At 40.4% G+C, this 13231-nt stretch overlaps 1 protein-coding gene across 7 annotated transcripts in view; it reads left to right on the top strand.

Annotated features, from left to right (window-relative positions):
• The window catches only part of tnikb (TRAF2 and NCK interacting kinase b), a 71577-nt gene that overhangs the window by 52341 nt on the left and 6005 nt on the right, over positions 1-13231 (top strand). For 5 of the 7 annotated variants that reach the window (XM_073864014.1, XM_073864012.1, XM_073864018.1 and 2 more), the window contains 10 exons: positions 3072-3254; positions 4039-4146; positions 4447-4599; positions 6921-7017; positions 8404-8586; positions 8846-8989; positions 9074-9208; positions 9650-9750; positions 10033-10182; positions 13044-13203. In XM_073864014.1, the coding sequence (XP_073720115.1) occupies positions 3072-3254; positions 4039-4146; positions 4447-4599; positions 6921-7017; positions 8404-8586; positions 8846-8989; positions 9074-9208; positions 9650-9750; positions 10033-10182; positions 13044-13203 (1414 nt within the window). The remainder of the gene's footprint in view (positions 1-3071; positions 3255-4038; positions 4147-4446; positions 4600-6920; positions 7018-8403; positions 8587-8845; positions 8990-9073; positions 9209-9649; positions 9751-10032; positions 10183-13043; positions 13204-13231) is intronic. The other 2 variants (XM_073864016.1, XM_073864015.1) reach the window with 2 other exon arrangements.

Raw genomic sequence — 13231 nt, 5'->3', positions numbered from 1 at the left:
TTGGTGGGGTCAAGCCACCCACAATGAGGACCAGCAGTCAAACTCAATATGCAGTATGCTGGGTAAACAGCTATGTACTAGTCCTTTTAGCAGGGTAGATGCAGTGTTGTTGTAGTCGAGTCCAACTCAAGACCATAGACATAGAGTGTTAAAGAGCACCGATTCACGTTTTTACATTTCATTGGTCTGTAAGTGTGTATTAGTACATGTTAACAATATGCAAAAGGTACAAACCCCAAAGTAAACGATGACGCGAGTTATCGTCTCCAACGTACCGTATTTTCCGGACTATAAGACGCCCTTTTTTAAAGTTTGGCTGTTCCTGTGACTTATAGTCAGGTGCGACTTGTAAGTCAGTATGAATTAATTTTAACATATATAAACCAAGAAACAACATTACCGTCTACATCCGCGAGAGTCCGCTATATGCTATTTATGTAATTCAGTAATTCTGTAATTCTGTTAATTTAGCCTATTAAGCCTTCCAGGTATGTTCAGTATGCTATTGCGTATAGCAGTGGTTCTCAATCCTGGTCCTGGAGGTCCACTGCTCTGCACATTTTGTATGTATCTCTTGTTTAACACAGCTGATTCAAATCATCAGCTCATTAGCAGAGATCTCATTGTCTGTCAGATAAGAGAGACATTCAAAATGTGCAGAGCAGTGGACCTCCAGGACCAGGATTGAGAACCACTGGCGTATAGTATCGTGTAAATAACTGTTTGTATTAGGTTAACGTACGGACACCTATTTAGCCTGCTGTTCTGTTTTCTATTGTTCAGTTGAATAACTTGCCTTTCCAGATTAAACATCTGTTCTTCGGCTTGGATTTTGTGAAAAAATAATTTTCTAAATAAATGCGACGTATAGTCCACTGCAACTTATATATATATGTTTTTTCGTCTTCATGACGCATTTTTGATTGATGCGACTTATACTCCGGAGCGACTCATAGTCCGGAAAATACGGTAATTCTCTTTTCTTGGACTACAACAAACACACAGATGGTAGGCAACAGTTTACTTCCTGGGATTCCTGGTGATGTAGACAAGACCGACAGGATCATAATTCCTCCCACTTGGACTCACAGCTTGTAAGTTAACTCCTGTTAGCATTGCATTGTGAGCAAATCTTTCAAACATGGTGACGAGCGTCACATTTCCGGCTGATGTCAGAGCGCCAATCACAACGTACAGATTAGCTGGCCAATCAGGGTCACAGTGCTTTTCAAATCGATGAGCTTTGTACAAATTTAATGCATTTCAGGAAGACCGTATATCTGGAGCTACAAAAATGTATGGTATGTGGAAAATAATGTTTTTTGAACCATAAACCACGCGAACACATTGTATTACACCATGAAATACACAAAATATCGTTGTTTTAGCAATGAAATAGATTCTCTTTAAGTCCAAGTTAATAAAGCTGGATGTGGACTCTGTCTTGACTTGGACTAGACTACAACACTGGTTAGATGGATTATTCACTCCTCTTGACCGGACTTTGCTTTTTTAATAACCATTTCTTCATTGAACATCTTGTCTAATCCGCTCAATTAATAATTTGCTCGCTTCGTTCTCGATTCCCCCTTCTCCAGAGTTATAAAAAAGCCATAGATGAGGTTAGTGACATCTGCCCACTTCATCCCTCTCTGTCTATGTTCTTACTCATTTACTGTCTCTGTCTCATCAATTTCTGTCAAACACTTCTCACGTCTTCAGTCTCTCTCATCAATATTTCGCGCCGCCTCTCATTCCTAAACTCTCTTCTGATCTTTCTGTCTGTCGCTCTCTTTCAAAGCTTCAGACGGCGTGTCAGTCACCGTCATTAGCCACATATTTCTCCATCACACCAATTTGTCACAGTCTTCAGAGTGTCAGAAATCCTTCACGCCATTCAGAGTTTTCACCGTTACCTTGGCAACAGCTGGCCTAGGTCTGAAAAAGGGGATGCCTGATGGTTGCTTGTGAATGTACTTTGGGAGTTTAATAGTCATTCAATTGTGTAGTTTACAGATACTAAGGATATTAAGGGACAAACCAAGTAGTTGATCATTAGCCCCATTACTTTTCAGGGATTAGCAAGTTAATTTACTCATGCAGTAGTTCTGTAACTATAGCAGATCACAGTAGTTGACTTCTGGTTTCTCAATGTCATTGTCTCTCTATTTGGCTGCCTGGTGGTCTGCCGACAGGAGGAGCTGGTAAGACGGACAAAGAGCTGAAACCCCGATTCCTACTAACCCTCCTGCATGCAGGGCACAGGCCTCGGGAACGACCCCTAATTCTTTTCTGTTCTCCTTGTGCACGTGCTGGTTTATGCAGATGTGCATCATTTGCTGAAATGATGGCAGACATTTTAAGAATGTTTTTTTTTTTGTTGGCTTATATTCAATGTTTTGCTTACTTATTTTTTTGGTAACAAGCCTTCAAACCTCAGTGGTGCCATTTAGGTTGCACCTAATTGCACAGAGCGAAATTTAATCCATTACTGGCAATTCAATGTAGTGTATGCTTTTCGGTTTTTGAAGGGATAGTTCACCCAAAAACGAAAATTTGGCCATCATTTTTTCATCCTTATGTTGTTCAAAATCTGTATGTATTTTTTCTAATGAACACAAAAGAAGATATTTTGATAAATGATTTTAAGCACACGGCTGATTGTAACTACCGACTTCCATAGTAGGAAAAAATATTATGGAAGTATTGTGATAAATGATGCAGAAAATATTTTGATATAAGATGGTAAGCACACAGTTGACGGTACCCATTGAATTCCATCGTATTTGTTTTTCCTACTATGGAAGTCAATGGTTACAATCAGCTGTGTGCTTTCCATTATTGCTCAAAATATCTTCTTTCGTGTTCATCAGAAAAAATAAACTTATACAGGTTTAGAACAACATGAGGATGAGAAAATGATGACAGATCATTTTTGGGTGAACTATCCCTTTAAGTTTAAAACTGAAGTAAAATACTTTATATTGGGTGAATTGTTTGTTTAATATGAAGGAATGACTGAAACCTCACACAGGTTTTTTGTATCTTTCTCCCCCTGCCGTTCCCTGAAGGACCTCACTGCTCTGGCCAAAGAACTCCGAGAGCTTCGAACCAATGAAGACACCAATCGCCCACCCAGGAAGGTGACCGATTACTCGTCGTCCAGTGATGATTCAGAGAGCAGCGAGGAAGAGGATGGAGAAGGCGGGGCCCACGATGGGACAGTGCCAGTTAGCGATATTCCTCGTATCATGTAAGCATTTCAGTTTTAAAGGTCCCATTCTTTCTGTGTTTTTGAAGCTTTGATTGTGTTCACAGTGCGCAATATAACACGTGTTCATGTTTCACGTGTAAAAAAGGCATTATTTTTCACATAATTTACGTATAGCGCTGTTTTCACTGTCCTTAAAACGGACTGATGTCTTCCTTGTTCTGTGAAGTCCCTCCTTCAGAAATACGTATTGAGTTCTGATTGTGTAGCTTGTTTAGTGTGTTGTGATTCAATAGCAGCTTAGCTTGCCGCTAGGTTAGCTGGCGACTGAGGTATTCCTGTGGGTGGAGTTTAGTCAAAAAACTGACGTCATTAAACGTGACCTTAAAATTAATTTGGTCGCCTCCATTTATGCAATATGCATATGTCCTCTAATCTAGTCAGAATGCCAAAGTGTTTACAAAAAGAGTTTGTTAGCTTTGAGGTGTATGTGCTAGTCATTGTATGTGTGTATGTGCTGTTTGGATCCTAAGGAATGAATGGGGCTAGGACAATGTGCGCTTTGGTGTAAAAACTCCTGATGCTCCTCACAGTCTTTAAGTTTAAAAAAGATAAGAAAGAAATATTTTATATATTATGTGGGTGTGATGTTAACTGAAGGCTATTGTATATTTAAAAAAGGTACTCTCCCAAACTCCTCTTTCAATATTAAGGTCAACACAGAAAAGAAAATTGCTTTAGATCTTATTTTAATGTCAGAAGTTTAATCAAAACCAATATACTATGTAAATCAATAATATGTTACCATTTTACTTTTTCCTAACATGCCTTCTGCTGGCCAGAGTGGCAATGACTCATTGGGCAACCAGGAAGATTTTCATCCCAATGATTCATTTGGCAAAAATTCACAAGATAGCTCCCTGATGATGCGAGAGGTATACAAGTCAGGTTCCTCTTCTGTTAGCCAAACCTCCTAAACTCATTCCTTAATTGTGCCACGATTTTGTTTCTCTTTTCAGTTTACACATTCATGTTTAGCTTTATTTTTGTTGGCTTATATTTTATCATCATCATCCTTGCTTCTGAATTCTTCTCAAAAATTCGCTAAACGCTCGCCGACAGAGGCACTTGCTGTGCGTTTCCCAAAAGTCTCTGCAAGGCGGCATAGACGTGGGTTTGGGTTCAAGGGCATTGCAGTAGTGTAGCCCTACTCTTCTCTCTGTTCCTCTCTGCAGAAGCTTGGGGAAAGAAAGCTCGGTCATGCCGAGCGCAATGGTTTCCCCGGTAACTTCAATCTGCCTGATCTAGTACGGCAAAGCCACTCCCCCTCGGCCACGCCTGGCACTGGGCGGCAATCTAGTGGGCAGGACCTGGACTCTGTGGCTGAAGTAGGTGACGAAAAAGCCTGTTAGAGCCACTTTGCACCCCAAACCTTAAAATTTCTTACTGTGCATTCACACCGCCACCGGCAAGAGCAATAAAAGCTCTGGCTGCCCTGCTATCAACGTTATAGAAAAGCTGTAGTGGACGCTCTGACGATCGATTGCATTCTCTGGAATCCTCTCAAGCAGAGGTTTCCACCTTCCGATTGGTTGCCGCCGAACGTTTCCGCCTTCCGGTTGGTTGCTGCCGAACGTTTCCGCCTTCCTATTGGTTGGTTGCCGCCGAACTGCGTCATAGCTCATTACCTTAAAGGAATATTCCATTTTCTTAAAAGAAAAATCCAGATAATTTACTCAACACCATGTCATCCAAAATGTTGGTGTCTTTCTTTGTTCGGTCGAGAGGAAGTTGTGTTTTTTGGGGAGGGCATTGCAGGATTTTTCTCATTTTGATGGACTTTAGTGGACACCAACAATTGGTGCTTAGCTCAACACTTAACAGTTTCAAAGGACTATAAACGATCCCAAACGAGGCATAAGGGTCTTATCTAGCAAAACGATTGTCATTTTTGACAAGAAAAATAAAAAATATGCTCTTTTAAACCACAACGTTTCGTACGTAAATGCGTAGTGACGTAGGGAGGTCACGTGTTACATATATAAAACGCACATTTGCGGACCACTGTAAACAATAAACTGACACAAAGACATTAAGTATTATCATTCGACATACACAATGTCGGAACGGTCCTTTTTCTCCACACTTGAAAACACTGGAGAGTAGTTTTGCGTTCGTCCTCTGTGACCTCTTGACGTGATGACGTATTGCGTGGGGTCACGCTAGCGCATCACGACCGGATTTAGACCAGAAGTTGTGCTTTAAAAGTGTATATTTGTTATTTTTATTGTCAAAAATGACAATCGTTTTGCTAGATAAGACCCTTATCTATGCCTCGTTTGGGATCGTTTATAGTCCTTTGAAACTCCATTGAAAAAAACTGTTAAGTGTTGAGTTAAGTATTAATTGTTGGTGTCTATTAAGGTCCATTAAAATGAGAAAAATCCTGCAATGTTTTCCTCAAAAAACATAATTTCTTCTCGACTGAACAAAGAAAGACATCAACGTTTTGGATGACATGGTGGTGAGTGGATTGTCTGGATTTTTCTTTTAAGAAAATGGAATATTCCTTTAAATATGAGCTGATTTCAACTCTCCATGATGCTCACACCATACATAACATGCCGCACCGCTGCTGGATGGGGCTCGCCGCCGGCTCTCATTGAATATGAATGACTTCTGGCTACTTTGACGCTCTCGCCGGTGGCGGTGTGAAGGCACAGTAACCTGAAACATCTAATCAATCCCTGTTTAATTTTTCTGGCTGTGTTCTATGGCTGTAGTTTCAAAATAGCCCAAAAACTCACATTGATTTTAAGTTTGTTTTCCATTTTTGCCAGTTTGTTCTCATGCTTTTATTATTTAATTTGCTGTCATTTAAGCTTACACTTAAGAGATATATTCAAACAGAGTGACCTTTTTAATAAGATGCTTTTTCAGTATGTAACATTTTGCCCTATTAAATGTCCATCTTTTGCTGCTTAATTGCTTTTTCTGCTAACACATGTATCAACTGCAGACATGCGTGCATGTTGGATTAGTTAATGTTTGAAATATCTTTAGTACAATGGCTATGTTTGGTATGAAGCACTGGCTTACAGCTTAATCTATAGACTGCACAGTATGCATATATTTCAATTTTATCCAGATTAATGTGTTGTTTTATAGTTTCAAATTGTAAAATGCTTAAAAAGAAGATCTAAAGTATGTCTCTAGTCCGTTAGTACTGCTCGATGTGAAAATTGAAAGGTTAATCGCATTGCATTGTGGGATACATGCTGTTATCCACTGTGCTCTATTGTTTACTACACACATTTGCAAATACAAAGCCATATTGGCACACTTTGCGTAGTACACATACTAGGGCTGAGCGGTATATCGAGTTTTGGAAATATATTGGTATTTTTTCCTGTTTTAATAAACGTGGTCATGACATCTCATATGAGGCTTTGACTTGCATGTAAACATTTATTCTAGTTAGTAGAATACATCGAGATATTTATCGTATACCGCCGTGCATCTACAAATTTCCGAGATATAAATTTAGGTGAATACATACTATATACATACTATATCATGCAGAAATAGTAATAGTTGTAGGCTAGTACGCTGTTCCCAACATAGTCAATCAGCGTCTAATGGACCTCTTAAGTTTGCATGCTGTGTGGATGCTTGTTTCTCCAAAATGCTGATTTTTCGATATTGGCAGTTTGGGATGGGGAGCGGATCCAAAGCCTCCTTCACTCCTTTTGTGGACCCAAGAGTGTATCAGACATCCCCAGATGATGAAGATAACCCTGCCTCAGGTAAGCTAACTTATATACCTTCACTTCTGAAAAATATAAACTTAAAAAAGCCAGTTACCAGTATTTTTGAAAATATGCAAATTTTTAGCTCCCCAGAGTTAAACATTTGATTTTTACCATTTTGAAATCCATTCAGCCGATCTCCGGGTCTGGCGCTACCACTTTTAGCATAGCTTAGCATAATTCATTGACTCTGATTAGACCAGTGCTTCCCAATCCTGGTCCTCGAGCACCCCCTCCCAGAAAGTTTTAGATGTCTCCTTATTTAACACACCTGATTTAACTCATCAGCTTGTTAGGGAGATGTGCTTACCATTTTGGAAGAAGGCTGATAAGTTGAATCAGGTGTTTTAATGAGGAGACAATTAAAACTTTCTGGGAGAGGGTGCTGGAGGACCAGGATTGGGAAGCACTGGATTCGACCATTTTGCATCGCGCTCAAAAATAACCAAAGAATTTGGATATTTTTCCTATTGAAAACTTGACTCTTCTGTAGTTACATCATGTCTCAAGACCGACAGAAAATTAAAAGTTGCGATTTTTTTTTTTAGGCCGATATGGCTAGAAACTATACTTTCATTCTGGCGTAATAATCAAGGACTTTGCTGCCGTACCATGGCTGTAGCAGGCACAATTATATTACGCAGCAGCCGAAAGTAGTCCCCTTGGTAATTTTCAATAGCAGGGGACTATTTTCAGGCGCTGCGTAATATCATTGTGCCTCCTACAGCCATGTTACGGCAGCAAAGTCCTTGATTATTACGCCAGAATGAGAGTATAGTTTCTAGCCATATCGGCCTAAAAAAATCGCAACTTTTAATTTTCCGTCGATAATAAAAATGGTAATAATCAAATGTTTAACTCTAGGGGAGCTGGAAAATGAGCATATTTTTTAAAAAAAAGTGGAGTGTCCCTTTAATTGAGAAAAATATTAGTTGACAACTTTTTTGAGTTAACTAATATTTTTTCACTGTAGACCTGCCCATGAACTTGTTTTTACTCTTTTGCCACTGGCATTTTTAAAAAAGTTGCCAGCCAGCGCCGTTTTTTTTATAATTTCACAAAAGGTTAATAAAAAATAGAAAATTTTTAACTAAAAGCTATGATAATTACATTTTTGTAAAGGACTTTTTTGGACATCAGATTCCGAACGATGATCAAAACAGTGGGTGCTTCAGTGTTTTTATAAGTTGGATAAGAGCGCCACCTAGTGGATAATAGCGAAAATATGGATTGCTGTAAAACTCAAAAAGATAATTAACTTTCCCCGTCAATGGCGGGGAAAGAGTTAAGAACATATAAGATTTAGTACCTTTTAAATATGTGGTCTTTTTTTCTGTTCGTTATTTCATAAGATCTTTTGGCTGTCCCATTTCTTGTACGCAGCTCATTTTGCGGATGAACTCCAGCGGCACGAGCAGGAACAGGAACAAGCTCGGCTGAACGAGGCACGGAAAATTTCCGTCGTCAATGTCAATCCCACCAATATCCGGCCCCACACCGACACCCCGGAAATTCGCAAGTACAAGAAGCGTTTCAACTCCGAGATCCTATGTGCGGCATTGTGGGGTGAGTCTAAACACGTCATGCTGCTTTACAGACCTCGCATACATATTTTTAAGATACATTTACTTATGTTACTTTATAAGTGCTTATAGCCATGGCTTTCTAAACTATAATTTCAATTTTTAACATTAACCTACTCAGTCAATATTAAAGATTTCAAGGTTATATTTTCATTCTTTACATTGGTTTTATGTAGAAACGTCACGACTGTAGCTGGGTTTGTACAGACTGGATCACATATGCCTGTGTTTGTTTCCCGTAGGTGTAAATTTGCTGGTAGGAACGGAGAATGGACTTATGTTTTTAGATCGCAGTGGACAGGGGAAAGTCTACAATCTGATCAGCCGTCGACGCTTTCAGCAGATGGATGTGCTGGAGGGTCTCAATGTCCTGGTCACGATATCTGGTAAATTCATTTGCAATAAATCAGATTGTGTGTCGCATACAGATTTGGTGTCAGATAATCACTCTTCCTCTTGGTCTTTCACAGGTAAAAAGAATAAACTGAGGGTCTATTATCTGTCATGGCTCAGAAACAGGATACTTCACAATGACCCCGAGGTTGAGAAAAAACAAGGCTGGATTACGGTTGGGGACCTCGAGGGGTGTGTCCACTATAAAGTCGGTATGTCACCTTAGGCCATTTAACTATTTACTCATTTTAATACTACAATAATTGATGGAATTATATGAAAAACAAATGTGTATTTACAGTATTAAGGCTTAACCAATATGGGCTATATAATAAATAAACAAAACTGTTGAAACATTATTCAAAATTATAAATACATTTTCAGGCAATATGGTTGGTTGGTCATGGTTAAAATACTGATATCCAAGTTAAATTAAGCACTTATTTTTAGCATTGCTGTATTTATTTGGTCAGCCATCCAAAACAAAATTTTTCCCATGACAAATGGAAGACGAGTCATTATTTTTGCTTTTTTAGACATTACTCACCTCAATTATTTGCTTGGCCCAATATATTAATCTACGACTAATAGTTATACTGAAGATGCCTTCTGTTTTAAAGCATAATATTATCTACATTTTTTTTATTTAACAGTCAAATATGAGAGGATTAAGTTCTTGGTGATTGCTTTGAAAAATTCAGTGGAGATTTACGCCTGGGCTCCAAAACCCTACCACAAATTTATGGCTTTCAAGGTAAGAGAGAGGTCTGGTCCAGATAGACCCCTTTTACCCCCTTTTAGGAAGAGCAGCTGTGCAATCTTTTTGTATTAAACTGCATTACTTTAAAAGAAAGTAGGTTGTAGACTTCAACCTGGCAGGCTGGCACAAAATGTGCAAATTAAGTAGCTATTTTTGTCCTTCCGCCGTGAGTGTTCAGAGAATTATAACACCTGCAAGGAGAATATATCTTGGTTAACATCATTACATTTACAAACAACACTCTTGTTCATTTTGTCAGCACCTCCATCTTTCAAGTCTTTTACAGATCTACAGCACAAGCCCCAGCTGGTTGACCTTACGGTGGAAGAGGGCCAGAGGTTAAAGGTCATCTACGGCTCCAGCGTCGGTTTTCACGTGATAGACGTCGATTCCGGGAACCCGTATGATATCTACATTCCGTCCCACGTAAGTGAAGACGGGCAGGGCGGAGGCAGTCCTTCCCTCCTAGTCCTTATCCTGATTCCAATGGACTTTTAGTAAGACCATTTCTTCCCCGGGGACACTGATGCTTGTATCGTGTATGTCTTTTAATTACAGATGGGGTCCAAATGTTAAGTATAAATTTACATTATACTATCATAAATTAACAATAAACAAAATTATATTTGACTATAAATTAACTCAATAAATGACCATAAACCTGATTAATAATTGTAGTAAAATTGTTTATCAAAAAAAAATGTGAAGAGACACAGGATCTTATGTGGAATTCACACCAGACGCGGAAAAGGCGACAAGCGCGAGTGATTTACATGTTAAGTCAATGCTAAGACGTGAATAGGCATCCTGCGATGTGCGAATGGGGCGGAAGGCGCGGAGCGGGCAGAACGTTCCACGCAGCGCGGATGATGTGAAAAATGTTAACCAATCAGGAGCTTGCTCTAGTAGTGACGTGATTACAGGGAGCGAGCGGAGTCGCAGAAACCCCTCCCATGATGCAAATTTCCGCGTGAATGTTTCGAATGACTAGAATTTCACGCGCGAATGAAGTGAGTACACTCAAAACTACGCACAAATAGTGCGTTTTTGCCGCCTCTACATTATGCAACAACTTAGACGTCCATCTAACTGTGGGTTCACACCAGCCGAGTTTGAGGCGTCAAATCCGCGTCTACCGCATTTAGTTTGCCGCTTGAACATTTTGAGTTTACTCGCTTCAATCACGCGTGAAGTTCTGGTCGTCGAGACATTGACGCGGAGGTTCGCTTAGTGGGAGGGGTTTCTGCGAATTCTATGCTGCTTCCTTTGGTCGCGTCACATACTGGAGCGGGCTCCTGCTTGGTTAACGTTGTGCGTTTTTCCGCCAAATTTCAATTTTTTTAACTCATGCGTTTCCCGTGGCAACGCTCAATTCGCGCCGCGCTAAACGCCTCATAGAGACAGAGCGCAGTTATGCAAATTTGAAAACCACGCCCACGGGGGGGGAGGGGGACAATCCAACCGTCTCCATTGACTTTGTATTGCGAGAGGCCGTCTCCTTGTCATTTCTGGCTTATAACAAAAAACTGAATAATGCCTAAAAGCTGCTGTGTGACAATATGTACAGCTAACAAGCCAAAGAACCCAGAAATAAGTTTTTATAAGCTGTCGGGCCGTAAAACCCAGCTTTTAAGGAGGATAAAGTGGATCGCCGACTACGTTTCCCCCTATTGGACGCAGTTTTACTAATAGGAGTACTATGAAAAGTTTTCACTTTCGTGTCTTTAAACGCTCGTTGTTTGGGGTCGACAGCTTATAAAAACTTATTTCGAGATTAAACTTAAAAACAGAATAATACCTAAAAGCTGCTGTGTGACAAGGTGTAAATCTAACAAGCCAAAAAAAAACATAAGTTTTTATAAGCTGTCGACCTCAAAAAACGAGTGTTTAAAGACACAAAAGTGAAAACTTTTCATAGTACTCCTATTAGTAAAACTGCGTCCACTAGGGGGAAACGTAGTCGGCGATCCACTTTATTTTTCCTTAAAGACTGGGTTTTACGCTTCGACAGCTTATAAAAACTTATTTCTGGGTTCTTTGGCTCGTTAGCTTTACATATTGTCACACAGCAGCTTTTAGGCATTAATCTGTTTTTGTTATAAGCCAGAAATGACAAGGAGACGGCCTCTCGTAATACAAAGTCAATGGAGACGGTTGGATTGTTTTCCCCCCTGGTGGGCGTGGTTTTCAGGTTATGATGCGCTGCGCTCTGTCTCTATTCACGCCGTGTGACCTCCAGACATGCATCAACGCGTCTTCACAATGACTTACTGTGGGTTTACACCAAAAGCAAAGCGTGCAATCTCTGCCCATATCGCGTCATTCACATCGCCCCACGCGAGGACGCGTCTGATCTTTGCATTGACTTTGTATGTAATCTACTCGCGCAAATCGTTGAACTCGCATCTGGTGTAAACCCACAGTTAAGATTGAAATCACTCGCTTGACGCTTCTACTGCGGCTGGTGTGAATGCAGCATTATGCATAACTGCGTACTTGCAGACTACGGTCAATTTTTATGTGTATGCGAGGGTTGCGCATGTGCCTACAGGATAATGTAGTATGTAGCCCAGGAGATGCATTGCATTTTGTCGCAATGCGCATGCGTCGACTGTATGTGTACACGTATGAATCAAATAAAAGGCTGTGTGTTCGACTGTGTGCTTACATTCACGTACATGTAAAAAACAAACTATACTCCGGGCTTAGAATGACCTTAAATAACTACCTAAATAGTTTAATTTCTAATTCAGTGTAATTCACTCATTATTGGAGGTTTTGGTCAAATTGTTTGGACCCTGATTATTTTAGTGCAGTGTGTGTGAGTGTGCAGTGTGTATGAATGGTTATAAATTTTCATAAGACAAGGTCTCACTGTACTGGGAGTAACTGATGTTGTTGTTACATTATTAAATGTGATCGAAAAATATCTCCACTGTAAGAGGGAAAACCTCTCCCCGATCTACGACCTTTGACAAACCAAACTTCTATGCAAAAACTCGAACCAATGTGTTCCAGTGCCCCAATAGTGTTAGTGGGCGGTTTTGGGTCAGGTTGCCCAGGTGTGTCGGTGTGGTCGAGTGGAGGGCAGGAGTCTTGATTGTTGCAGCAGTTTCCACCCCAAACTCTGGCCACCCACAGCAGAGACAGTGGAGCAAAAACCTAAATGACAGGGCTCGACCGGGAAGGGGGGTGGGAAAGCAAGCGTCACCTGGTGGGGATTGTTTTGCACTACGCCTCGTTTTTGTCACCCCAAGGCTCATGTACGCCCAACCCTCCCTCCCCAGATTCAGGGCAGTGTTTCCCCTCACGCCATTGTGGTGCTTCCCAAGACCGACGGTATGGAGATGCTTCTGTGCTATGAAGATGAGGGGGTCTATGTGAACACATACGGCAGAATCACTAAAGACGTGGTGCTCCAGTGGGGAGAGATGCCCACCTCTGTTGGTAGGTTTGGTTGTTTATTTCACACAAA

Source organism: Misgurnus anguillicaudatus, chromosome 25 (assembly GCF_027580225.2).
Source record: "Misgurnus anguillicaudatus chromosome 25, ASM2758022v2, whole genome shotgun sequence".
Lineage (NCBI taxonomy): Eukaryota > Metazoa > Chordata > Actinopteri > Cypriniformes > Cobitidae > Misgurnus > Misgurnus anguillicaudatus.
The sequence above is the reverse complement of the archived record's forward strand: the minus strand, read 5'-3'. Positions and strand labels throughout refer to the sequence as shown.